At 38.1% G+C, this 27,713-nt stretch overlaps 2 protein-coding genes across 3 annotated transcripts; one reads left to right on the forward strand and one right to left on the reverse strand.

The window, feature by feature from the left end:
- Nucleotides 1-2,964: 2,964 nt before the first annotated feature.
- Nucleotides 2,965-11,486, reverse strand: qrfprb (pyroglutamylated RFamide peptide receptor b). The gene is made up of 6 exons (XM_006791111.3): nucleotides 10,935-11,486; nucleotides 9,564-9,722; nucleotides 7,766-7,827; nucleotides 7,026-7,261; nucleotides 4,656-4,753; nucleotides 2,965-4,532 (listed from the first exon to the last, which is right to left on the reverse strand). The coding sequence occupies exons 1-6, from the start codon at nucleotides 11,416-11,418 to the stop codon at nucleotides 4,135-4,137; spliced, it is 1,437 nt and encodes a 478-aa protein (XP_006791174.2). The 5' UTR covers nucleotides 11,419-11,486; the 3' UTR covers nucleotides 2,965-4,134.
- tbata (thymus, brain and testes associated) lies at nucleotides 10,963-27,713 on the forward strand. Of its 2 annotated transcripts, none has more exons than XM_087844712.1 (9): nucleotides 10,963-11,505; nucleotides 21,356-21,574; nucleotides 24,345-24,509; nucleotides 24,627-24,715; nucleotides 24,983-25,132; nucleotides 25,422-25,503; nucleotides 26,563-26,728; nucleotides 26,818-26,858; nucleotides 27,417-27,713. In XM_087844712.1, the coding sequence occupies exons 2-9, from the start codon at nucleotides 21,382-21,384 to the stop codon at nucleotides 27,503-27,505; spliced, it is 975 nt and encodes a 324-aa protein (XP_087700838.1). In that variant the 5' UTR covers nucleotides 10,963-11,505; nucleotides 21,356-21,381; the 3' UTR covers nucleotides 27,506-27,713. The 2 variants fall into 2 exon arrangements, with proteins under 2 accessions (XP_087700838.1, XP_087700839.1); XM_087844713.1 differs by lacking the exon at nucleotides 10,963-11,505 and adding an exon at nucleotides 21,048-21,090.

Raw genomic sequence — 27,713 nt, forward strand, 5'->3', positions numbered from 1 at the left:
GGGACTTAAGCATAAAACTTAATACACTGCTATGAAAATTACTTATTTTGCTTCTAAATCTATGTATAAGCTTTTCTATCTATCTAAGCTGTTTATAATTAAGTGCCTAAAGATGCAATTTAAAATGTTTTTTTTTTGTTTGTTTGTTTTTTTTGCTAAGTTGTCTGCTGTGTGTAATTATAACCATGGTTCATGCCTTGACTATGGAGCCTTATTTATGCTTGAATGATTCATAGGTAAGTGTTAACTGGTTCTACAAGCAATAAACATTCCTCCAGAAATATTTAGCTTCATGGACTGGACTATAAAAGAGTCAAAAGGGAGCCAGTGTCCTGATACGTCCAAAAGACCTTCGAAAAACCTTTCGAACTATCCGGGACGTGACGAATCCTACTTCCGGGCCTAAAGTAGTCTGCGTTTAATATGGCTTTTGTGTTGTTAACATGTTTAATGTTATGTATTTTTTAATTCATGATAATTCATGAAATAAGCTGTAATCGATCCGGTCTCCTCATACACAAATATAGCCCCCTCGGGCTTATGTGACAACATGTCGCTCACAGCATGAAAAGGGTTCACATCTGCTCTCACAAAGAGTGAAGCACCACACTGACCGGATGCTCTTTGACAGCCTGTGTCTGTCCTCCTTTTGTCTCTTTCTAGCATTTTGCCAGTCAAACTTTATGACACACACCTGTTTCCTGTAATTCCCGTTCACTCCTTTAAGCTTCGTCTGGTAACATCCTTCAGTCCAGTCACGGTCTTTTAAATGAACGATGGGTTGATTGTCAATGCAATCTTTAAATCCTGCACAGTTGTAAAAAGTAAAGCCAATCTATTGTTACCAGCACAGACTACTTACCACAGAGCGCTTTAGTAACCATAGAGAGGAATATTTTACTACATCAAGAGCATAAAATACTACTGCTTATGTGAGCTTTCTCTCCAAGAGCTAAGATTTGACAGACATTCATAGCCTTTTACTTCAAAGCCATAAATTACAGGATAATAAGATATAAAGTGGAAATACTACTGAAAATGAACAGCATATTTCTGTCTGTGACTCTCCAAAGAAAAACAGCAAGGGCTTTCTCCTGATTTACTCTTTTATCAATCAGAGCATTGCTCAGTGCTGTGTAAATTTGTAAATAAAGAGGTCCCATGACACAAAGACAGTGATGTTTCAACAGCTGAAGGGATTGAAAAAGGCTGCAGAACACATCAAAATTATCCAGACAGCCTAAAGCATCGTTAGGGCCCAGCTGTTTAAACTAAACATAGCTTTAAGCACACACAAAGCATCATCCAATTACATTTGATAATCTGGGCAATCACAATCAGTCAAAAATCAGAAAAATACTAAAACTGAAGCAAAGCCTGAACTTCATGCTCAGAGAACACAAAAGGCACATACTATGCACCTTTAGGCGGCTATCAATGGGATTCACCAATAATTCATGTAATCTGAGTTTGATAAAAGATTAAAAGGAGCTGAAATCGTGTGTTGCTGTACGCTGCTGTAGGAGTCTTTCCTCAGAGTTTAATAACCGTCTCCAGTTTCACAGATTTAACCACAGCTGACACGTTTACAAGTGGCTGCAAGGAATAAACACAACTTGAGCTCCTATTAAAACTTTTCTGAAACCCTGATTTGATTCTGGTGAGCACGCTCATATGTAGCATGAAACTTGTGTTTAGGATTGTGGATTGTGCGCATCCTGTCATGTAAAGGTTGTGTGTGTTAGATAGTAGAAACGGGCAGTTTTATATCCAACATGTTGTCAGCAATGAGATAAGAAGGCTGTCTGATTGTTCAGTACCACTGAGGCGGAGAGATGCTGCTTATTTACAGTAGTGAACTCTATTGCAAAATTTAGCATGATTCATGAAAACTCAAAATGCATGCTAAAAGTAGCATATTGATAATATTTTTAAAGCTTCCACAGTTTCACAAGAGTACACCGGTAAGTACCGGTAACAGCCATGGTTTAAGAGAAGCTAAGCTCCTCCCCTACCCGGGGCTGCACTAAAGACTAAACCTGGTCTCGTTGCAGACCCTGTCTATATACAGTACCATTATCTTCTGCGCTGACAGGGATTATTTAAGGCTTTTGAATGAAATACTTAAAAATGTGCAAATCAAATCTAGGCCAAATATAGATAACCTAGAAATATATATATATGTATTTTCCCTTAGAAAGACAGAAAGTTTAACACCAAAATGAACAGGTACTTAAACTTTAACACTAAAGACATCAGAGTCACAAAAATATTACACAGACCGACTTTACAAACTCTTCTGTTTGTATTTTTATAAGAAGTCCACAGTCACAACTTGTACCTCACTTACTCGCTCGAGTATATCCAGCAGGTTTAGGCTGTTTCACTCTTTTGAACATCTCATTCTTCCACGGTGAGTGATAAAATAAAATAAAAGGCAGACAGACTTCCTGTCATGATTACACCTCGTTTTGTTTACATTCATTGTTCAGCATTCAGTATGCATATCTAAAACTCTTCAGACGTTCAACAGAACAGCCACTGATCACTTTCTTTGTGTTCGCGTTTGCATTACTTTTTGCACAAAAAACATCAGCCTTCACACATTACATTGTGAATAAACGTGGAGTATGTTTTACCCTACTCTAAATGTTTTACTCTGTCTGCATCACTTAAATGGAGTCGATTTGGCTTGTAGTCCAAAGCACTTTGAGTCATTAAGAAAGCCTTAAATTTATGACCACCCACTTCCATTCCAATTTTCATTGATGTTGTCATGTGGACAGCCATTTAGGAAATTAAATATGACTGTATGTTTTGTTAAAACACACTTTGCAGGCTTATTCAGGTGCTATTGTTCATATTTTCATCTATATTCCTCAAAGCAGAATTCTGTTTACCGTAGTAGTGGCTGGATAAGATAGAAGATTTAAAACGGCTCACAGAGGGAGACGTGGTGAAGAGAGAACCTTTTAGATTAGGGCAACTATAATGGATCATGGTGTAAACAATGGCCAGTGAGAGACTGAACTGGGGATACAGCCCAGTCTGACTGTTCCACAGTTAGAACAGTTGTGTAAACGGGGATTCATTCTGTCAAAGCATCAAAGCAAAGCCCACTGATCCCTTTCCTGCTGCGTTTCTGTGACTTTGTTCCTGTAGGATGCTGGTTTCTACAAAGAGGGGAAGATCTGTATTTTGTATTTCAAAGGTGTTTAACACGTTGTGCAGATTTCTTCCAGTGATTAAGACATAAGGAACTTCAACTTCAAATGCTGACATAATGTGTTGTGCATGTGTTGTGTTTGCCATGTTTGTGTGTTCTGATTGACGCACCCATTGTTGTGAGCTCAGACGAAGATTATTTTTGTATGCAGCAGCAACCTTGCAAAGTAGTGTATTAAGAAAGCCGACAGTGTGAAGAGGTTTGAAAATTAGTATTCATCCCTTCATGTATTGTGAGATTTTATCTTATTAAACTGTACATTGGCTATATTTACTTTCTTATGATTTTACTCAGCTTATGATTAAATAGTCCAAAATAGGCTAAAGGATGGTGACTCATGGAAAGAGGTTAATCTCTGATCTTAAAGGTTTTCAAGTGAATTAACCTGAAACGAGGTGTTTTTACTTGAATGCAAATGCCAACGTAATGCGAATTTAGCTGTCGGTGAAAGATTAGGCATCTCTTCTAAAAGCATAGCTCTGCAAAGTCCTCTACATTTTCATTTCCAAACAGTTCCTGCTGTGCCTTAATACAATTTCAGGTCATTTGGGGTGACATTGAACACTCATGCATCATTATGCTTTCACGAAGAACTGCTGAATGTCCTCCAGATTTTAGAGACAAGCGGAAATGATACTCAGTTTATAGTTAAAGTGTCTCTTTGTGATATTCGTTAACAATCTTTCTTCTGCGCTCCTGACCAGCATGGGAATACATTCCCTAACTCCTTGCTCTGCAGAGATAAGTTATCAAGCTGTTGGACTTTTGCATCTTTCAGCCACATCAGTGAAACTTGAAATCACATTTGATGTCCTTGCAGCTGCTGGCCTCAAGTGAAAGTAATTGACAGCAAGCGTGGCAATCCAAGGTAAGCAGTTAAAACACCTCAGATCTGGGACAGTTCCTTCTCATTTTACTTGAGAGGAGCTGTTTGCAGGGAGCTCCGTTTGAATGGTGGGGATTTTCTCTCCCATTATTTCCAGGGAGCTCTCTCCGTGTGATGACGTCGAAGGGCCCTTCTCTGCTGAGTGCAGCTCCAGGCTATTGCCTTCGTCTGGCTCCAGGAAGGCTTCTCTACTTTGGGGTTTGATGAACTGCACACTCAGTCTAGGCGCCGCCACAGCGCCACTCTGCTGGGTAGGCTTTCGAACGCAGTGGGAGAGGGTGGAAAAGCAACTCTTCTTGAAGTTCTCGTTCATGAAGGCGTAGACGATGGGATTGTTGAAGCTGTTGAAGAACCCGATGGCCTGAACAATGGCGATGATCATGTTGAGTGTGACTCCGTTGTATTTCTTCTCCAGGTCATCTGGAGGACAGGATAATTACACATAAAGAGGATTGAGGCTTTTAATAAATGGAACTTAAGCAAGATTTTTTTTTTATTTACTCCTGAATCCACAGATGCCTTAATGCACCAGGCAATGCTTACAGTATTCAAACAGCATGTGGACTGTGTGGAAGGGTGCCCAGCAAATTGTGAATAGCAGAACAATGGTGATCATCATTTTCACAGCCCTTTTCTTTTTCCTGTAGAAGGTTAAAAAAAAAATAAATCAAAAAATCAAAATCGTTATATAAACAAATGTAAACTACACAAATGTAACACATGTCTTATTGCAGGGAAAAAGCAGGTGTGACCAGGAACATTAATCATGGCACTCTTCTTGCATTGGAATGTACCAGAGAGATGCAACAGTGAGTCACTGTGGAAGTGAGTCTGTGTTTGTGTGAATTTCTTCAGAAGACGTGCTTAAAAGTTTGCTTAGAGCAAGCTCCCTGTTCTCAAATGTAAATCTTAGGCTCCATTTCTTTCTATGTCACATGAAGAAGAGGGTTTTTACTTGAATCTGCATGCAGTCATGTGTAAAACTAAGCACACCTCATGATTCGGTAGCTTGCATAATCACCTTTAGCAGCAGCACCTCGAAGAAGCGTTTTTTTTTCTGATCTCTCACATCTTTGTGGAGAAATTCTAGCCTATTCTTCTTTACAACGTTGTTTGAGTTCATTGAGGATTTTGGACATTTGTTCCTGCACAGCTCTCTTAAGGTCCCACCACAGCATTCCAGTAAGGTAGAGGTCTGAACTTTGTGCATTTGCGACACCTTGAGTAATTTCTATTCTCAGCAAAACTGTTGGAGATTTGCTTCTGTGCTTGGGATCATCGTGCTGTTGTATGACCCAGTTTTGGCCAAGCTTTAGCTGTTGGATAAATGGCCTCAAATTTGACTCTAGAATACTTGACCTGTCGCCAATGTGATGTTTGTATTGTATGTACGGTCGGCAAGGTCTGTCATCTCGGTTGTGGGCAAAAGACCTGCAACTGACAAATAAAGGCTATCTCATCTCATCATCTTTGGTATACAGAAGATTTCATGGTTGACTTGATGTCTGTAAGGTTTTCTGATCCTGTAGCTGTAAAAAAAGGCCAAATCAACCCTCCATCACTGTTCTTGAAAGTTGGTATGATGTGTTTGTTCTGATATGCTCTGCTTTTTGCCAAATGTGGTGTTGTGCATTATAGCCAAACATCTGTGTGTTCTCCTCTGTGCAAAGGACATTATTTAGAAATTTGTGCTTTCTTTAGATGAAACCTTGGAAAAACTAACCTAACTTATTTTTAGAAAGATGAGTTTTTCTCCTGGCAACCCTTCCACCAAGCCACATTTATCCAATCTGGTTCTAATTCTACTGTCATGAACATTAACATTTAACATGCTAACTGAGGCCCGTAGCCTGAGATGTAGTTCCTTGATCTTTTCTAGTTTCCCTGAGCATTGCACAGTCTGACCTTGGGTTTCATTTGCTGTAAAGAAATCGGCACTGTAACACTTTAGAACACCAAACTCCCAAAACCTCATCTTTTATAAGGTGCTCGAACATAGCTGATAGTCAGTTAATCAAGTGTATTTGATTAGCAGTACTTGGCTGCTGCTCGATCTCTTAATTCTGATGGAAGCGTTAAAGTTTTACTTAGAGTCCTATGAAAGCTTTCTTTTTCACAATACAATATATCTTTAATGAAATCAACTCAGCCAGTATCACATATTGCAGGTCCAAACTATGCTACCAGGTGGCAAAAGTATCTTAAGCGCAGTGCCCTAACGATTCTCCTGGCCCTAAATGTATAAACATATACCCATTTCAGTCTCTGCCTTTCACATGTTCTCTCCACAAGAGCAACAACATTGCTCAAATGACTAATAGTTTATGTCCGGGAGAGTAGAGTGGAGTACAGCGGAGAGCAGGTGTTGCATCTTCTTGCAAACCACCTGTTAATGTTAGTTTCAGTCAGTAAAGATAATGTTCTGTCCTTCCCTTAAATCTAACTGTAATTTCTTTGGATTTCTGTCAGTCTTGCACTGATATTAATAGCATAAAATTAACAACTAATGTGGCATGCAAGTAGATGTCACCTATCTCCTTATTTTTTAAATACAGGTGTTCTTTTTCTTCTTCTTTTTTTGCTTAACTGTTGATTTAACCAAAAAAAATAAAATAAATAAAAATAAAATAATAAATAAATAATAAATAATAAAATAAAAGTTTATAGTTGAAATTTTTGGGGTTTTTTTTTTTTTTTTTGAAGAGCAGGTTCATTTCGTTTTGTAAAGATGACTAGACCATGCAGCAAGGGCAATAATGCAACAACAGTGACCCCACTCTTGACCTTCCACCCTCAACTATTGACAGTTCAGTTCTGTTAATTGGAATGCAAACAAGGCTAAACTGAAACGAAATGTCATCTACAAATAAATATGGCGGTTAAATATCTCCATCAGACTTCCGTCTAACCCACCTTGATATCTTACTGATCTCCCTGTGGTTCATGGTGCTGAGGACTGAGGCATCACCCACCCTCTTGCGGATCCACAACTCTATGCCAATGCATGTGTAGAGGAATAGCATGGCTGCCAAGGGGAGCAGGAAAAGGGCCACCATGATGAAGGTGGTGTACGCCTGCCTGTGAGTCACCGAGCTCCAGCTCTCCTGACAACACACATGGTAGTGATCGTACAAGAAGTCGTACTTCACCTGAGATATGGAAAAAGAAAAGCTTTTAGTCATGGAAGAACGGTCAAGACAGCTGAAGTAGGTCTGACTGACAGGGTGGTTTTTATCCAATGCTTTGCTACATTTGATTCACACTGATGCATATTTTTTTTCTGACAGGTTTGGTGTGCCAAGGAGGCCATCTGATAGTAGTAGGCTTCCCTGAGAGGACATAACATATGGTATAATTATGTTATGCCATCCCACCAACTAAAAATAATTACTTTTACAGCTTTAATAAAACCAAACCCCAAACACAAGATTAAAATTAGGGTAGTTTAAAATTTTAATTAAATCTCAATTAAAAAGCATCTATTCACAACATTTATGGCTCTGCTGTGAGTGAATTTAGAGCCTGATTCAGGTGGAAAATTAAGATAAAGCCAACATGTCTTTTCATCTGTTGTGTTCAGAGGGATTACCAGGAATGTAAACCTTCTTCAAGCTAAAAAAGGCAATCGTATGTGTTTTTTGAAGGGCACTTACCTTTAACTGTTGCACAAACAGCATTGGTGAGCCCACTATCACTGAGGCAATCCATACAAGTCCTGCAAGAAACAAACAAGTATTTAATACCATCAAATAGAAAACCTATAACTTTAATACTGTCTGCTAAGGCATTTCAAGGAGAGCAACTTTTTAGTGACAAACAGCAGTAGCCCTACAATTAAATACCTCTCTTACATAATTCATAATCTGTCAATCATGTGGACTCTCTGCGAGATACCTGCATTTTCCTTTCTTCTTTATTCCAATAATGCAAAGCCCAACCCATAACACCAGACATTGTATGGCATGATGTATTGACTTTTTTAGACATGGTTTAAATTTAAAAGGAGTATTTCTTAAAGAGGGTGTGTGGGTGGGGGGTTGTTACTTAACCGCACTTACAGACCTGTGACCAATTTAGAATAACCAATTAAGAACAAAATAATGGCAGGCAATACTTAACCTTCAACACTGAAGACTTGTGGGAATTTATTTCCCCTAGAAACTATGCTAATAATATACGTTTTACAGCAATGAACCTAAAAATTAGTGAAAGCATGCTACTGTGGAGGCCTTTTTTTGCCTTTGTAAACCTCCACAGTAGATTTAAATTAAACAGTCAGGATGTGATTGGTGTACATACTTTCAGGTTTAACTCAACAGGTTTAAGGAAGGATTTGTATTAACTGTTGTTGAATTACAGATATTTTTATACCCTGTCCCACAGGGTACCCACTTTTAGATATAAGGATTATTTTTTAATACTTGGATGAAAACTCTTTACAGTCAATGACTGCCAGAGATCTAGAACCCATGGACATCACCAAATCCTACATTTCCTTCCTTAAGATGCTCTGTTGGGACTTTGCTGCAGCCATCTTCAGTTGCTGCAGTTGTTTGTGCTTCTTTCTGCCTTTAGTTTTGTCTAAAGTAACTAAACGCAATGTCCTGTTGAGTTGAGATAAGGTGAGCCCCCTGCCAATTGAAGAATATCCCATTTTCTGCCTTCATAAGCTCTTGGGTTGCTTTTGCAGTGTACTTTGGATCATTATCCATTTGCGCTACAAAGTGCTGTTTGATCAATTTTTCAGCATCTGGCTGAATCTGAGAAGAGAGTACAGCCCGTGCACTTCAGAATTCATCCTGATACTTCTATCAGCAATCATATCATCACTAAACACCAGTGACCTGGCACCCTATGCAATGTGCTATACTTAAAGCAGTTCATTTCCTTCTTTCATACTTTGATTTTCCCATCATTCCAGTACAAGTTATACTCTTAGTTCATACTCACTTTTGCATTCACACTCAAATTTACTCTGTCCACTACTTTCCATTTATATAACTATTTTTGTAGCCCCCCCGCCCCCCCCAGTTCATTTGCTTAAGGCGTCAACAAATTCCTCACTCAAATACGCACAGGTGGTGTGCAGAGACATTTGCATGGTCATTTTCTCTGATTAAATTGTAAAGATTCTTTGTGCTCTTGGCAGCTTAAACTAGCTGAAGGTGATGAGTAACCACTGTAAAAACATGCTGAGGAACTGATGTGCAAAACCCATCAACTCAACAGTGCATCAGGGAGCAGGCTAACTGTTTGGTTACTCTAACTCCATTTACAACTGAGAGTGAGTGGAACTAAAGATTTCACACGCATGTTTGCTCGAGAGAGTAACACTTGCTTTATTTGAATCTCTGATAAGTGTCTTGTCAATTTGGCATGCAGAATTCTGAGCTTTCTCACATAACAGAGGATGTATAAGTACAACATGTCACTCTGGTAAACAATCAATACCTAGCATCTTGTATGCTCTTCTGGACGAATACTGCCTCCTCATTTTCAGTGGGAATACAATGCCCTGGTATCTCTCAATGGCAATGCAGGTCATTGTTAGGATGCCTGTCACTATGGCTGTAGTCTGTATAAACGGAACAGTCTTGCAAACCAGAACCCCTGCAAGTAAAAAAAAATAATAATAATGAATATAATGCAGCATGCAGAAGAAACATTTTACAAATTATGACGACTATTTATTAAAATGACAAGCTCAGACCTGGCTATGTTCTTGCTATGATAGGTTGTTTGTCAGCTTTTACCAATATTTCTGCAGGTCAGTGTTAAAAACTGTTTAATATAACAGCTCCCACTTAGTAACCACATGCTGATTTTTAACATCGAGCCCAAGAGATAATGATTCATACAGTGTTTTTAGAGGTTGTAGATTTAATGCTTCATATCACTGAAAGTTAATACAGTTATGTACAAGCCTTAAGATACTATAAGACATTGAAATCACCCTATCACACTGTGAGGAGACAGCACTTTAAAGACTCTGCAAATGGAATCACCACTTTTAAAAATAAAAAAACAACAACAACAAATTGTTCTAGTTATATCCATTATCCAGTATTCATTACATTCAGTATCCATTGCATTAAATAAATGTTGATATGAGCATGAGCTTTCATTATCTATGCTGTAAAAGAAGTGGACATATCAAGAAAACAATCTGTAATTTTAGAATAAAACATTATACAATGTAAGTGTGTTAATTTAATTATTTAAATGTCCACATCGACAGCCACTTATCCACAAATACTTCAGTGCATGGTTTGGGGGACTAAATATGATCAACTGGCAGTCTGGAGCCAGCGGTGCTTCACTTGCCTCCCGCTGTGACTCCCTTCAGGTTTCTGACTCATAACCATCTGGGGTTTTTTTTAGCCTTTAAGAGACAGGAGGTCTTTAGCTGTCATTTAAAGGCATTAGCTCATGGTGGGGTTCCAAGAATCTCTTTAAAAGTTCATTCCTCCGAGGATGTTTTCCCCACCCTGTTCTGACTCTCTCTGGTGCCTGAAATGTGCACATTTCTTTTTTTAATGTGCTGCTGTACTAGATTTCATTCATTGCATTTTTGAAGCTGTACTGTGGCTTATTGTAAGAAAGGGACATCTTTCTGAGGTGCAGCGTGTATCATTATTATTCAGCTTGTGCGCTTAGTTAAAGTCATGGATAATCCGAGGTGTAACCTAATGACACATTGTATCCCTCACAGCAGCAGTCTCGCGATTTAATATTTAAATCTTATTCTTATCGAGAAAACGATCCTCGTGCCTGAGGTACTATAAAAAAAAGTTGGCGGCTTGATATAAGTTCATAACTCACCGCCGAACCATTCAGAGGATATGTTCTGCAGCAAAGTAAACGGTATGCAGAAGAAAGTGATGAGCAGGTCGCTGACCGCCAGAGAGCAAATAAAAATATCTGTCGCCGTCTGTATCGTCCGTTTCTTCACAATTATATAGATGACCAAACTATTTCCAGCCAGAGCCAGGACGAAAATAACCACATACATGATCACGAAGGTGCTTTTGGCGCTGTACGGTAACTCGGGGATGTAGACGAGCGGCTGGATGTTGTAGGCGTTGATAAAGTCCCGACGGCTCAGGTTGTAGTACTGGAGCATCTCCTGCAGCACTTCAGGAGTTATTTTAGTGGAGCCCTGCCCCGAATCTGTCGAAGCTGCGGCCATCCTGAACTGTGTCCTCAACCTTGAGACGAACTTGGCTGCACGGGGAAAGTAAAATAAAGAAATCAATCTGCGGGAGCTCTCAGCGGAAAGCTGCTTTTTTAACCTACAGGTGCGCATCTGGGTGTTGCTGACTCGCCTCGTTCATCCACCAGACCCCGATGCTGTTGCTGCTGCTGCAGATGTGTGCTCCGTGTGTGCGTACGGGTGAGTGTGTGCGCCCGTCCGTCTGAAACGAGCTGGTCAGAGGACAAAGTGACAGGCCAATGGACGAAGTTGTACCATAGGCTCTCTGAATGCTTCTATCCTCAAATTAGATCGTTTAGTCCTGTTAAACTATAAACACACGCAGTTTAAAACAATTAACCCGTCTATAACTTTCTCTTTTTAGTTAACACTCCATGCAGGGAGCTAATTAAGAAAATTAATTGGACATTTTTAAAACCATTTTGGCAACTCCATGAAGCAAACTAAAACCCAGATGCAAAATACAGTCATTTGCAATTCAGTGAAACCCCATATTTGCTTGAAAATAGTTCAAAGCCAACACATTCATAGAGAAAAACTGTATTGCTTTGGAAATTTGATGTCAGAAAAGGATTTCAAAAAACTTTAACACGGTCTTGCATTTTCTTCACAACATAGTAAAGGCGTTTGGGGATGGAGCAAACCATTTGCTGCTTCTGGAGTCTTTTAAAAGTAAATACGTTTCACCACTCACAAAGACTGCCTGAGAAAATATGAGCCATAAGGCTGCAAAGAAGACCAGGATATATTATTTAGGTTACATAAAGCCATTAAAAATAATGGACAGTTACGAGAAATCTCTGGAAGCAAGGAAAAGAGACAAAAACATTGTTGAACAGCTGTTATCAGTGAGCTCTTCAGACAGCAGTGCATAGGAGACAGACACAGCTGATTGGGAACAACAGTATCTCTTCAACCACACTTCTGAGGAGTGTTGTCTGTGATCACAGTTTACCACTGCATTCACAATTGTAATCTCTACTCAAGATTGACTGAGGGGAAGTGATAAGACATTCTGATGGATCAAAATTTGAAATTCATGCTTCCTCCAAGCTAAAAAGGGAGCAGGACTGTGCATCAGTGCGGATGACACTTGTACATCCCAGAATGTCCCATTAATAGCGAAAAATAAATATGGATGGGGGAGCAATATGTGCTGCTATCTAGCTAACATCTTTTCATGAAAGGTCAGGCTTATTTCAGCAAGACAACCTTTTGGACATAAAACAGCAATCTAGCTCACAGACCACAATACTGTCTGCGAACATTAAGGGCACGAGTGTCCATGGACTATGATGCTTGCAGAAAGCATTGTGAGCAGTACTGAGTGTAGGCAGGAGGTGAAAGAAGAGAAAGGAGAGTTGGAGGTACTGCATGCTCTGTTGAGAAAGGGAATGAAGCCAGTAGAAGCAAAACAAAATATGTTTGTGAAGGTGAAGATACAACCAGGTAGCAAGGAGGTGGATGAGTTTAAATACCTGTGGTTAACCATCCAAGTGTACAAGAGTAGTAAAGAAGAGAGTGAAGGCAGGGTGGAGTGGATGGAGATGACTGTCAGGGGCGATTTGTGACAGACATATAGCAGCAAGAGTGAAAGGGAAGGTTTACAAGATAATAATGAGACCTGATGTATGGTGGCACTAATAGAAAGACAGGAGGCAAAGCTGGGGGTAGCAAAACTAATATCTCATTTTTAGTTTTTTTGTGACCAGAAAGGACAGAGGCAAAATTGAGATGATTTGGACATGTGCAGAGCAGGATAAATGGGTTTGGTGTTCAAAGGATGTTGAATATGAAACTGACAGGCTGGAGAGAAAAAGGAAGGCCACAGAGAAGATTAATGGATGTTGTGAAGGACATGCTGAGGGCTGGTGCGACAGAAGGGTGAGATGGAGGCAGATTATCTGCTGTGGGAACAGCTGAAAGAAGAAGAAGTTGGGTTCAAAACTGCCATACCTAACAGACACATCAACCACTACTTGGCAATTTTCAAGTCTCAGTGTAAGGAAGAATATGAGTTTTTATTCTTGTTTTCACTTTGAGCTGTGCTATAGTGGTCTGCACAACATGAAATATTAGAAATACCTTATACATTCGTGGGGTTAGGCCAGTTGGTGAACATAAATTTGGACGGTACATTTAGAGGCCTATGGTATATGATGTAAAATAGTACTTGAATCCGGTGGTACTAATGATCATCATCATCTTAGATTGTTATTATTTTTTTCAGCATGCCAATTATGCTAATTATATGCACTGATGACAATGTCATTTATTTTTATTAAAAAAATACTGGACAACTAGCAAGCTAACAATAATGATGCTAATCAAAAATGCAACATTTGGAAATGTCAATGCTGGTGGTGTTAGGGAAAAAAAAACTGCTTTCACACTAGTCATCCATGTAGTCGTGCTGTTTACAAGATAAAACTGACAAAATATAAGACCGGCATAATTTAAATCCCCAGATGGTAATGATTTTGTTTTATTCATAGAAAAGCAGAGATGCAAGCACCAATAAATAGTCTGATTTAAAAAAAACACATCCATGCACGGTGGAGTAACGGTGAAGGCTGAAATGAAAGTGTTGGGTACATGTGGCAAGCTGAGCTTAGAAAGACTAAACTAAAAATACACAGCAGGTGCTTCTCTACTTTCAGCACAACAAAAAAAACCCTGTGTTTTAGTATGTGTGAGTAAGAAACAGGGCTTGTTTGAAAGGACGAGCAGTGTATTATAAATTTTTTAGATGTTAGTAAGCTTTCTGGGGTTTATGCTAACCCAGTGCTACAAATATTACAGCTACAAGCATGTATTTGTTTTACATAACAATCACATAGGTGGCTATGACTGGCAGATATAAAAACGCCTTACCTGAGCTCCTTCTTTAATTTGTAAAGAAACAGCCTTGAGATCAGGGTCTTGGTTCAAGTGTTCAATGCATACAAATATTACATTTGTCTTGTTTTGTTGTGATGGTGAAAAATACCTCATGCTTTACACACATTTCCTAGAAGTACACGTTTATCTTTAATAACAATCTTTTTTACAACCTTGAACACAAAGTTCGAAAATGCAGAAAGTATGTAAGGGTTATCAGGATGACTGGTCTCTAGGAATCAAAGACTTTCAAAGACCACTGACAGAGCTGTCTGTTTGCAATCTGTGCTTTCGCTTTTACAGAGTTCCTTTCTTGCCCATCTACTGTCCCTGGGTGTTTAAAGTAAGGGCAGAGCTTCACAAACTTCACAGCATAGTGTAACTCTGCCTTTTATAATCTCCATCATCCAATAATGCCACAGAAAAACATAAACACAGTAAGAAGAGATTGTTTAAAAGAACTGAACTAAATTTATTACAATAAATTATTTGGCAACTAGACACTGATGAAGCAGCATAGAGAATCCCGACAGGAGTAGGAAGTAAAACATGGGGTGGTGATGAAATGGGTAGAAAACTCTAAGCAACCAGGTTGGGAGGTGGTTCCAAAATCCAAAGTGACAGAACAGCACAGAAAACAGAGACCGATTGACTCTCAGATGATAGGCAAGAAAACTAGTCGACCAGAGTGATGAATTAAACAATGTGGGAAGGTAAAAGCAATGAAATGGAATAGAGGCAGGTAAGTGAAAGCAAACATTCCTTATTGATTTTGTGCAAAAGTTGTTATATTAATCCTGCATGCCTGTTACGCCTTTTCCCAACCTTGATCTACCGTGGTCACATAGTGCTCATTGTTCTGTCAGGGGTTTGCCCCCCTGCGACACTAATCAATCATACTTCCATTGTTGACAGATTTTCTAAACATGCTAAGACCACATGCCAACCAAATTCTGGGGCTGTACTTCTGTGATTGACCGTAACCAGCCTTTCCCACCTTCCTTGAGCCAACATTGTCATAACTCACTGTCCAGCTCAGCCACTTGTGTCTGTTTTTTTAATGCTTCCTTGGCTGCCTCTGTTTCCTGCTGAGGAGCTGGGAATTGCAGCAAAAGTCCACATCCACTGTTGTTGTGGGGATGCTAGTGTGTTTTTTTATTTTTATTTTTTAACTTTTTGCTTTACTGAAATAAACTTTCAGATCTCTGATTGGATAAGATTTGATATGTTTTCTATGTTTCATTGTAATTCAAATGAGATTTGCAATTTATTCCATTTATTTAATTCGTATTTTACACAGTTTCACAACATTTTATTTGAAATTCGGTTCATAATTTAAGTGTGGTTAATGTTTTTTCATTTTTAAAACAATCTTAGCTATTTTGAGTCTCTTGTGGTTAGATCAACCTCAGTACAACTCTTCTGTCGTCTGCCTGCTTGCCTGCATCCCCTGCACAGCTTTCTCTGATTGCCCCCAACCCCCCTCAGTTGAAATGATCCACTTCCATACCATCCTTCACTCTTCTACTGGATCATTCTCAGTAAAACCTGGAAATCTTATCTGACTTTTTTGGTGCTGAAAAAGAAATAGGGAATTGTAATGTAAAGAATTTTTTTTAAAACTAAAACACAATCAGCTGCCAGGAAACTAGTATACTTTAATGCAATACTTTTGTCCACATTGAAATATCCCTGAAATTCTAGATGGATTTTGTTGATGGATGGATTTACAGACCTTTGTGGATTCAAGACAATGTCATCTAATCACCTAATGACTTTTTCTCTGGCATTACTTTGATCTGCTCACACGTTTCTCTTATTAAATTAGCTTTAAATGAACTGAAATGAAATTTGGGAATTGCATTTCAGAGGAATCCCATTTTTTGGTTCTTATTTGTTTCATCTAACACCATTTTTAGTTTCACTAGTAAGCTTAGTCTCCTCAGGGAACACCACTCAGTACCTTTGTTATTTTTGTAGACTGACACACACAGAATTCATACTACTAACACATTCTTAGACTAGCTTTACTTTAAAGCTTCACTGTGAACTTCACTGTCTTATTTCCAGAGTGAAGACCTTTAAAGTTTTTTGTTTGGCATTGCAAACTTCCTACAACAACTAGAGATGGCACGATACCACTTTTTTATGTCCGATACCGATACCGATATCATAAATTTGGATATCTGCTGATACCGATATGAATCCGATATAGTGTGTTTTTTAATCAATAAAACGTTTTTTTAATATCTTGCTGCATTCTGTATAAGTTTATACTCAAGTTTAAATAAATAACAACACTAAAGCTATTCTGTTATACCTGTATGTAAAAAATACACTGCGCCCAAAATATTTCATAGTTCAGCAACACTGATCAATCTAATAAACTTAAACCTGCTCCATCCTCCCTATTCTGGTATTTTAAAGAGTACTTAGCAGAAATATCAAGCAACCTAACTAATAGGGTTGCAAACTCCCAGCAAAAAAAAAAAAAATAGGGAACCACCCCCCACCCTCCAGCTCATGATGCTTAATCGATGTAATCAAATTTAATTTGATGCAGGGGGAAAAATGCACAGAAAGAAATTATTTTTCAAGAATAATTAAATAGATTCAACATCTTTCTTCAACAGAATTGCAGAATTCACAGATGGTATCTTCCCAAAGGAAAAAGTAGTATAGCTTACTAGGGTATATTAGACTTAATAGTTACTATATACAGTAATGGACTTCTATATATTTTACATCAGATTAAAACTTTGGGTGTAAGAGTCAGATAATTATTTATTAAAAGCTAGATATTTTAAATGAGAATAAGAAAGAAAAGTATGTCGTTGTGCCCCCTTTTCCCTGTTCATGCCCTATCGGCCCCCCTGGCTAAACTTTGCTAGATCCGCCCCTGCACAGTTACCAGCCGTCAGCTACGTAGAAAACGATCCTGGTCTAGAAAGTAATATTAAATACATTCTAACAACAGCTTATCAAGATTAAACGTGCTGCTGTTGTTCAGCCGCTGGTTTCCTCTTTCTGGTGAGAAGTGGGCCAAAAACTAAGAAGAGAGACGGACTCGCGACAGAAAAGCCGATCAGCTGATCATTGATCAGTTTCACGATTGAAGTAGCAGCAGGAGAGAGAGAGAGAGAGAGGCAGTCGCTCCATATATCTGTTGTAACGTGGGAATGCTTTACAAACATTCAGAGATGAACTTACACACTTGCTTTACTTCTCTCTGGGAAAACTTCCTCGGAGATGAAATGCTGGTTTGCTAGCAAGACTACAAATACACACAGTGGCTCTATCACGTGAGGCATACTGCTGCGACGTGCTACGGTTATGAGCAGAGTTACGCCGTGTAGCAAGCTTTGTGAGGTGCTTTTTTGATATTTAATGGATCGGATTACATTTTTTATTTCTCGCCGATATCCGATCCAGTAATTTGGGTCAGTATCGGACCGATACCGATACGTAATATCGGATCGGTCCATCTCTAGTAGAAACACACAACTGTCCTATTCAAACCAGACAGGGATGAAACAAATACTGATTAATGATTCATTTCTAATCTTGTCTGACTGGATTTTTAACTGACTTGTTGAATATTTATGTAAAAATAACTTTGAGCTCTCCTGACGACTTTACCAACCAGATTATGATTTTGATGTCTCTCTACAGTTCTGTGAAAAAGTATTTGCCCCCCTTTCCTGAGTTTCCTGAGTCATTTATTAACGGAATAAAATAAATAAATAACTGCCCCCTAAATGTCATAACTGGTTGTGACACCGTTGGTAGGAGTAAAGTGTGTGTGATAAGTGGCAATAAGTCTAATTTTGCTTTGGAGGAATTTTATCTGACAGAAAGAAAACCAAATCAGGAAGGGGGAAATATTTGCTCCCAGTACTGCATAAAGTCAGTACATGCAATAAAATACTGCATAGTTTGCAAATCAGCCAAAAAAAGAAATAAAAAATTCAATCTATGAATCTATACCCACTGATAGAAATAAGATTTCTGATTAGATTTTTGAGTCCTAGTTTGGTGTACACCCTCGTTCAACTATTTCAAGGACAGACTTACATAAAAAAAGATGTCTCAGCAAGTATTGGAGGCCTGTGATGATGAATGCCCTTACCTTCAGAGAGCGATATCTAGTTTTTATTAAGTTCCATCCACCAACCAGACAGGAGATTAACCCATAGAACTGCATCTCTATCTGATGGAAAGCAAACACAAAACCTATACATTAGACAGCAGTGATATGTCGCATTGTGCTGAGTGATTTGTTGCAGTGGTGGACATTTTATTTGGGATTACATTTTTGTTATACTCAGCCATAAGTTGGCCATATAATTTTTTAATTAATTAATAAATTAAAATTTTAATGTTTCTATAATAGTTACTGCAACTGTATGTTCAAGCTGTGCCAAATTACAGTTGTTTACTTGCATTTTTACTGGCATTCCTCAACATAAAAAAAATGTTTTAGTGGTTGAATGTTATGCTCGATTAATTTCTGACTTCTCACAGAAATTCAGTGGGCCAGCTCAAATTTGTGCATAAAAAAGTAAATTTGTTTTCTTATTTGTCTGATAACTAAGAATAGTTTTCGGTTTTAAACAATTCTCATGAATGCTTTCTAAAAAAAAAAAATGGTGTTTTCTTGTTTTTATAACAGGTAGTCTAAAAAATTTTACTGCCAGATTAAGTTCAAAGCACTTTAACTTAATCTGGCAGTAAAATGCAGCTTACAGTAAAGCAACAGTAATAGGAACCAAAAAGAAATCATTTATCATAACACAACACAATATAGATCGGTAACATTCCCATAACATTCCCGAAAGATCCCTGCTTTAATTATGTGAGGAGACACACATGCATTTGAGGTTGCATTAAGAAGGTCATCCAGCATAAAAACAATCTGCTAAATCAAACATGGAGGCAACAGCTGCCGAGGTAGCTTGTTCCTCCTATTTTGATAAGTAATTTTGATGCCATCAACGTGTTTGAAAAAGATAGAGGCATGGTCAAGCAAAGCCTTGAAACAATGTGTGTGTTAGAGCATCTCATAATGAATTAGGTTTGTAACATAAACATGAACACACCCATCTGAAAGACGAATGTTTCTGCATTTTAACAGTAAGTCAATCGAAAATTGCAAATGATTTTCTCATCTGCAACACATAATATCATTAAACGCTCCAGAGAATCAATATGTCTGTATGCACGTGTGCAGGCCATTTCTGCTGTCAGCTGGTGACCACCCACGCTATACTTGCTGGTAAATACTGCTAGGATATAAGTGGAAATATAAATAAATATGGTCAATATAAAAACATTTCCATTGTGTATGAAAAGCATACTCATTCACTATTTGTCTTTTGCCTTATATTCTAAATAAATGAGGATCGGTTGATCAAGGTTCACACCTGCTTTACTGTGAAAACGTCCTACACTGTCTGTATCTTTCCTATTCTATTTTATCTAACTCAGTCTTGAAAAGGACATCAAACAGCACTTTGACCCTGCTTCTGGATTATGTGGTTGACCCCGAGTCCAGGAAGAAGCTTAGACATATTTTCAACTGCCTTTGTTGAAATACTGCCCCGTGTAACCTGGCGGGAATAAAAGGTTGCTGTATTTCTCTTAAAGTTCTTGCAGTGGTATGAATCACTAATGTTTCTGAATACCCCTGCACATTGTCTGTGTTCAGTGAAGCGTATCCAAATACAGTTTGCACTGACAGTTGAGATATGGATTGGGTTATATCACATTTCTTCAACTGTTTATTGAAAATTGAGGCTGCAAAATGACAACTCCATTGATGGATCATTCTCAAGACCGGACAACATATTCACCTAAGTAGTTTAAATTAAGCTAATACAAAGCAAAGCACACAGAGCTATGACCTCACCTACAAACAACAAGAGGAAGGAATAATAAGCATTGTGCACATTGTGTATTGCCTTGAGGTTCACTCTACAGACCAACCCACTTACTTCTACCTCTAAAAGATGTGTCATATATATACAAGAGACTGTGAATTTAAAAGAAGGCTGCTAATTATTTATGGCTATGCAAGATGTTCAGCACTAATAGACCGCACTGGCTGAGAATGAGTTTTATTTTCTAAGAAATAAAACAAAAATGCAAGATTTTAGGAGGGACTGATTGCTGAAAACTCTCATATCCGTCTAATATTGGCAATAAGCAGTGCCCATGGGATGCCTCTCTAGCTACTGTAAACTAATCTGATGCTCGTCTTATTAGATGCAACAGATTTACCTGCAGGGGAGAACTGTGCAGTAGAACTGCTAATAAAAATATTATTAGAGAAGTGAAAGATAATTTAACTTAAAGAAATGCAAGTGGTTTGTCTTTCATGTTTGATCTTTAATGTGACTGTCATGTACAGCAACAAGTTGCTATTGTTCAATTTGCAAAACTAAGAGTTTCAGTTTTAGTAATAGTCCTGCAGTCAGATTTACTGCTGCGCCTACATCAGGTCACATGACCCTTGGCTCGCAGTTCTTTATTTACGAGTGTTGAGAAGGTTGTATACATCACAATCTGAATCTAAAGTGAATAGTTCTTTTGCTAGAACAATACAGCAAGACCACATTAAAGCAGCTGTCAAAGATAGGAAAGTAAATTCAATTTTGTGGTAAAAACAAAGTGGTGCTTTTTTTCCCCTTTTTTTTCTTTGAGATTTTCATAAATCACTGCAGAATAGCATGAATATATTCTGCTTTGCATATGAAAACGGTGTCTGAATGAAGTGGCTCAGTGTCGCAGTGCTCAGACACCTTTGTTTAGTTCAGGTTTCTTGGCAACAAAAACAACACATAGCACTGCAGACCTTAGGCTGTAAGCTGGTGCCTGTTTTCAGAGGTAGGGTGCTTCTTCTGAGCAATTTTCTGGCTAAAGTTTTAATTATTTTCATGTTATACATTTAAGGGCGTGGGAGGTGGGTTTCAAAGGAAAGTTTGGGTTCTACCGGTCTCAGTTCTTGATTTTTATTTATTTATTTAATTATGTTTATCATGTATGTTCATAACTTTGCAATCAAAGTAGTTTTGAATGTCGGGGTTTTGACATTCTGTCACCTTATTTCAAAATAGGACTTTACTCAACAACTTTTCCTTCATTCATACAGACTGAGACAAAGCTTTCAGCCCAGACATGTCGAGAGCACACAGCCTGGAATCGAGGGGGATGACAGCTGAAGGGAAATTCGCTCAGATTAACCATTTCCCATTCACTCCTGAATTCACCAAGACGCTTACAAAAAGCAGTCCATGTTTTGGTGCCTTGAGTCACCACTCATTCTTCTCCCGGCACAACCCTCATCCACACAGGATGAGGCATATTCAAGGTGAGCAAACATCTGGGTAAGCGGAAGATATCTGTTTATTTTATTAAATGTATTATTTTCAAATAAAGCCTAAGATATGTTTTTTTACATGTGTGTTTGAGGTGCTATAAATAAGAAGCATCTTTAAGAAATTAAGACAATACTCTAGCTCCCATCTTGATTCAAATGATCTAACTGTAACACACATATTATGTTGTATTTATGTTGTTGCCTTGCAATTACCTGCTAACAGACTAAATTGCAGGTGATTTAGTATTTATGGACTTAAAACACCTTATGATAAAATAATTTAATTGTAATTAAATATTAAGTATTCATGCTAAGTATTCTCAAATAAAATGACTACAAGGCACTTCAATAAAGTCTTTGAATCAGTCTATTAGCAGTTGTTCAGCAGGAACCAAACACAAGCCCAGATAAATGACTTCAGAATTTACCAAATAGTTGTGTCTCTTTTTCCTTGGCCAGAGCTGTTGAGGTAAGTCTCTAAAAAACAGAATTGGCTCGTCTCCTTTCCTAAGAGCTTCGCTTTAATGCTCTATGAAGGTAAGTGACTTTGGCAAGTGGGATGAGAGTGGGTCAGACAGGCTGGCAGGTAAGTGGTTATGTCAGGTGGGGAAGAGTGGGTCAGGCTGGTCTGTGGGTATGTCTTACAGCAGCATCCAACAGGATGGATGGAACACAGGGGTGCCTGTCTGGGATTTCCTAAAGCCACACCCAAGAGAGGATGGGTTGGGTGTGACTGTGAAAGACAATAACAATAATAATAAAATAATTTAACAAATATGGAATATACACATTTTTGATGTAACAATGTCAAATTGTGATTTTTCCCATGTCAGTATTATTTGTGTTTAGCAACTATATCAAAATTGTAATATAGGATAACTTAGTGTATAAATGTACATAAGGGACCTTATGTGAATTAGTCCAGTCTACAAAATTACCTACATGCCATTTTATATATGCATTTTTGTAGGTGCATGTTGCTGTTAAGCATAGGTAAACAATAAGGTGTTTTGTACTGCGGTCCTGGTCAAAATGTTATACAAACTTATTATGTAATGTTGTGATAAGTTTCGATTTTTAATGATTTGTTCATTATATCTGGTTAAATGTCCCTAAGCATATAACCATTTAATTTAGACATTTAATCACCCAGATTTTTGTGCACTTAATTCTAGTTTATTAACATCATCAAATATGTATGTTGTGCAATCATTCCACCCCGAATGAATGATTCAAAGAATTCACTTAAAGCCCAAACTTACCAATTTATGCCTGTGACCAGTGGATGTAATCTGACCACAACTGTGCATGGGTGCACCGTATATTCAAATTTTGCATGCCATGTTTTCATTATGGGAGTGGACAGTATCTGGTTGATGAGTCAGTTATGTATTAGACAATGGACAATTGACTTGCCACTTTTAGCATACATAGGTGTAAATGCCTTTTGTGGCACAGTGTGTATTTTTGTCAGGTCTTTCCATTGCAAAGTAAAGAGCCCTAATAGAACTGTTGTTGTGATCCATATAAATAAAACTGAATTCTATCTATCTATCTATCTTTAGAGGCAGCTTTTATTAAAGCTGCCCTGATAATTGGACACACTATATATAATTTGTCAGTGATATTTAGCTTAATGCTTTGCACTGTTTATGCAAACAAGAAGTAAACAACTTATTGAAGAAATCATAGCAAATAACTGAATAACTGTTTAACTGAATCAAATTAAGTGTGCCCAAGAAAGTATCCATCCATCACTAAAATTCAGTTAGTAATAAAGTCTACGAAGGTAGGAGACTGTGCTGGAATAATTGCTCAAAGATATTTTCACCCAGGAGACTGGAGTTTGTATTTGTTAATTAAAGTCAGTGCTGGCTTATTATTTTCATCTTTTTCCACTTTGATCCAGGTTGTTAGGTTTGGGGAAAAAGGAAAAAAAAAACATCCAAATTTAGGTTCAGTAAAACCCTTTCCCGTGTCTACCATGTGTTAGAAAGCCTGGCAGAAAGTGCTGGAGGCAAACTTCTCCCACAACATGTTAGAAGTGTGTAGTGGTTTGTGAGGCTTTTTCATAAGCTCGTGTTCATAAGTAAAATTTAGTTGCATCATAAATACAAATGTAATATGATTAAAACAAACAAAACTATACCAAATTATATTTTTTGTGTCTTGCAAGTTAGCTATAGTACATCAGCGTTTTTAGAGTGTATCTCCTACAAACCTTTAAATGTGATAATGTTGTGTTAACATCTTATTCTGCTGTCCTCAATTAGCATTTTCCCTTTGTCATTACCAAATGCTTTTCAACTTGAGACTACAAAGTCTCTTTGCTGCATTAATTTAGAGGTTATTATCTAATCTACCTGGGACACACTGAATAACAATCTGTTTGCGTACTAATTAATTCTGGCTCGAGGTGATTACCTGTCAGAGCTAATTAAAGTTAATATATGAGCTAAAGCCATTAACAAGGTCTTCATTCTTGAAGTCTTCCTTCTTTTACAACCTGCTCTATATGAAATATTTCAAGCAGCTGTTTGGGCACCTGGAATGCTAATATGTAACATGAATAGATCAATTTACTGCACTACTGGTAGAAAAGAAGGTTACATCCCTGAGGTTCCCATGAACTTGTCACGTTTATTCTCAGCAGGGATTCTGCTGGCTCCAGTTTTTTTAAATGGTACTGCTTCGATGGATTTGTGCCTCTAAAGCACTTTTCTGTGAGCAGGGTGAATACTGAGCATTCTCATTCCCACAGGATTCACGGGCAGACCAATTTGCATGGTAAGAGATGATTGGTGTGTCACGTCGTCGTTATTTCCTCATCCACTTCTCAAGAGCCACATAAACAGGAAAGCAGCAGAGCCAGCTTTTCAGCTTGCTCAAAATCTTTATGGAGTCTGCGGAGACAAAACTAAATCAGGTATGTGTACTAACATATATGACACCTAAACGTCTTTATTTCTTTTCTAGTGGTCCCCAAAGAAGCCAATTTTGAGTAATGGCTTTAATCATTTTGTAATTGTTTCTTTTTTCACAGCACTATTGTCAGATGCCTGGAGAGATGAACTCAAAGAAATGGCTGCAAAAATCAGTCTAACTTCCCAAACACAAAAGGACAAAAGAGAGGTATTAATAGTTGAATTCTCATGTATTTTTACAGTACTTGACACACAGTAAAAAATCCTTTGTTTGATTATGGCTATCCAGTGCCTGATAGTAAAGGGAATTTAGAGATTGGTTGTGACACTATATGGACAGTCTACTTAATACCTTAATGTTTTTCATTATTTTTTTTTTACATATTTTCTAATTTAAGTTAATTTTGTAGAGTTGTTCAGTTTCTTTCTAACTCAAGAAGATTTCATACTGGAAAAATGTATCCATGTACTGCAGGAACAACCAGAGGAAAAGTTTGTCCGACGAAAGACTCAATATTCAGCTCAGACTGGCAGACTTATTCCTCCATCCTCCAAGTCCTACCTGCGCAAATCTCAATACCAGCGCATGAGCCATCCTCAACCCTTCCATGATCAAGAACTCATGGTAAAATACTGGTTAACTGATCCTGAGTTGTACTGTATAATATGAGGTGTTTTAGGGTTAAAACAAACAAACAAACAAACAAACAAACAAACAAAAAGGGTTAAAAAGTCAAGATCCAACATCACAGAGGGTACAGCTTTTGGTCAAAGTTCCACTTAATTAGATATCTGAAAAATATCCTCTGGCAAAACACTGTCACCAAGTTTCTTGAGAAGTTCACTAATAAGTTCAATAAAACTTCATGTGATCTTTGGGCTACTGTTGTGACGGTCTGTCGCTTTCTTGTCAGGTTTTGGAGATACTTTGTCAGATCCTGCAGACAGACTCTCTCTCCACAGTGCAGCAGTGGCTTCTTCTTTCAGGCCAAAGGGGTAAAAATCCTCATTCCACATACACAGCGGAGATATGCACACTACCATTTCCAGTTAAAAATAAGCGTTCTTTAAACCATTTCCTAATACATGCACTTTCAAGAGTCTGGCACTGCATCCCCCTCCTACTTTTTTAGCAATTCATTTGTCACTTTGGATTTTTTCTATGCACACTGGCCACTTATTTAGGTTGCTCTTTTAACTGCTTAGTAATGCCAATATCTCATCATCAGAGTTGGGTCATTTATTTGACATTGAACATGGTATGGTTGTTGGTGCCAGACGGGCTGGTCTGAATATTTCAGAAACTGCTGCACTCCAATAATCACATGACCCTCTATGAGCATTTACTTGATGAGAGGGGCAAAAAGCTTGTTTTGACATGAATATACTTCTGACAGAACGAGATCAAGGGAGGGGCTGCTATCCACTGTGACCGGTTGGGGGTGAGGGGAAAGAGAGCAGAGAGAGACAGGATGACAGACACACTGTAGGAGAGCCAGAGATGAATGATTACTAATGTTTAAATACAGTAGTGGAGGGAAAGTTAGTTGGGAAGAAATGCTCAGTGTACATTTGGAAGCCTCTCTGGTGGACTCGGGCTATTGCAGCATAGCAAAGGGATGGTTTAGAGTCACATGATCCAGCCTGATGATCAGCTTTAAAAACCTTTCAAATGCTGTTGAAAAAGATTGTAACACACAACCACCTGGTGCTTAAAGGTACATACATTGTTTTTCTTCGATTCAATTTACTTGTTTTTGATATAGTGTTACATCACAACAATAATTGCCCCAAGGAATTTTATATTATATGGTAAGGACCATACAATAATAAAGAGAAAACCCTAACAATTAGACGACCTCCTGTGAGTAAGCACTTGGCCACAATGGGAAGGAGAAAACTCCCTTTAAACAGGAAGAAACCTCAGACAGAAGCAGGCTCAGGGTGGGGCAGGAGACAGCACAAAAATAATGGTTATAGAATTACCTTAATTCACTTTTACGGTAAATATTTAAATTTTGCTTTTACTCTTGTTGTACTGTTGCTCAACTGCAGAAAAAGATCTGGTGATGGGGATGATCAGACAAGCTCTGGACGGTGTCGACCTCTCTGTCCGTAACCAGCGGAACTTCCAGCAGCTGCAGGCGTTTCATCCAGGAGCGTCTCCGTCTGTGTATGCGGCATCATTTGAGCAGCCATGGGGAAAAACACACAGGAGGAGGTTAGAGTGAAGTGTCAGATTTCTCTCTTTTTTGGTGCAGAAATGTTTCAAGCTAAATGTGTTTTAATCTTGTTTATTCACTTCCACAGTTCACACCAAGTCAATCAAACTGCCATTGATGAAAAACCAGGTAATTTGATTATGCTTGACTTTCTCTGTTACGTATGTATTTTTTAAAATTATTTTAACGTGTAAAGTTTTGCGCAGTTTAGTTTTTCCTGTCTTTTGGAGTATATTTAATATACAGTTTGGCCTTTACATTTTACAAAGCCACCCTAAGCCACACTGTTTATGTCTGTCCTTGGCTTGAATGGCAGCTCTTCTCTGAGCTTCTTTTGCTGGCATGAGTTTTTTGGACTGACATCCTCAGCCAGCCTTTTCTTATAAATGCTCCTTTTCCTCCAGTGATTTTGTCTTGATTGACTTGACTTAGGCTTCTTTAAATGATTCCTTTTTGTGAAAGTTAAAACATAATGCCCTATTTAAAGCAGATACTTCTTATAAAATGTTACAAGGGAAAGGGATTTGCGGAAATAAGTAATGCATTTTAGAAGGGATCCAATTATTCATATTAATGTTGAGCAGCTCAAATAAGAGCAAATTTAAAATCTGCTATTTCGATATGTGGATCTGGAGTATGTGGAAAATTACTCTCTTAGCATGAATCTGACTGGAGTGTTCTTTGCAGAGCGGATTGGTGATGCAGAAGTCCTGGCAGTCCATTCAGAGGCCGAAAGTGTTCAGGTTCCTTCACTTCAGGAGGGGGATAATGCATAGAGCTCAATAATCTTCCTAGAAATTAGCTATATTGTATTATTTCTGTGCTATGAGAAATGTAGCCTAATACCTAGTTAGCTTATCTTTATTTTCATTTGTCAATCAATAGGATTATATACTGTCGATGTGATTGTGTGGTGTAATAATTGTGGATACTGTTACATAATTGCTTATTAGCTTTCAAAGGTATCATGGTTAGAAACTGATT

This window comes from Neolamprologus brichardi, chromosome 8 (assembly GCF_056152115.1).
Source record: "Neolamprologus brichardi isolate AB-2024 chromosome 8, ASM5615211v1, whole genome shotgun sequence".
Taxonomy (NCBI): domain Eukaryota; kingdom Metazoa; phylum Chordata; class Actinopteri; order Cichliformes; family Cichlidae; genus Neolamprologus; species Neolamprologus brichardi.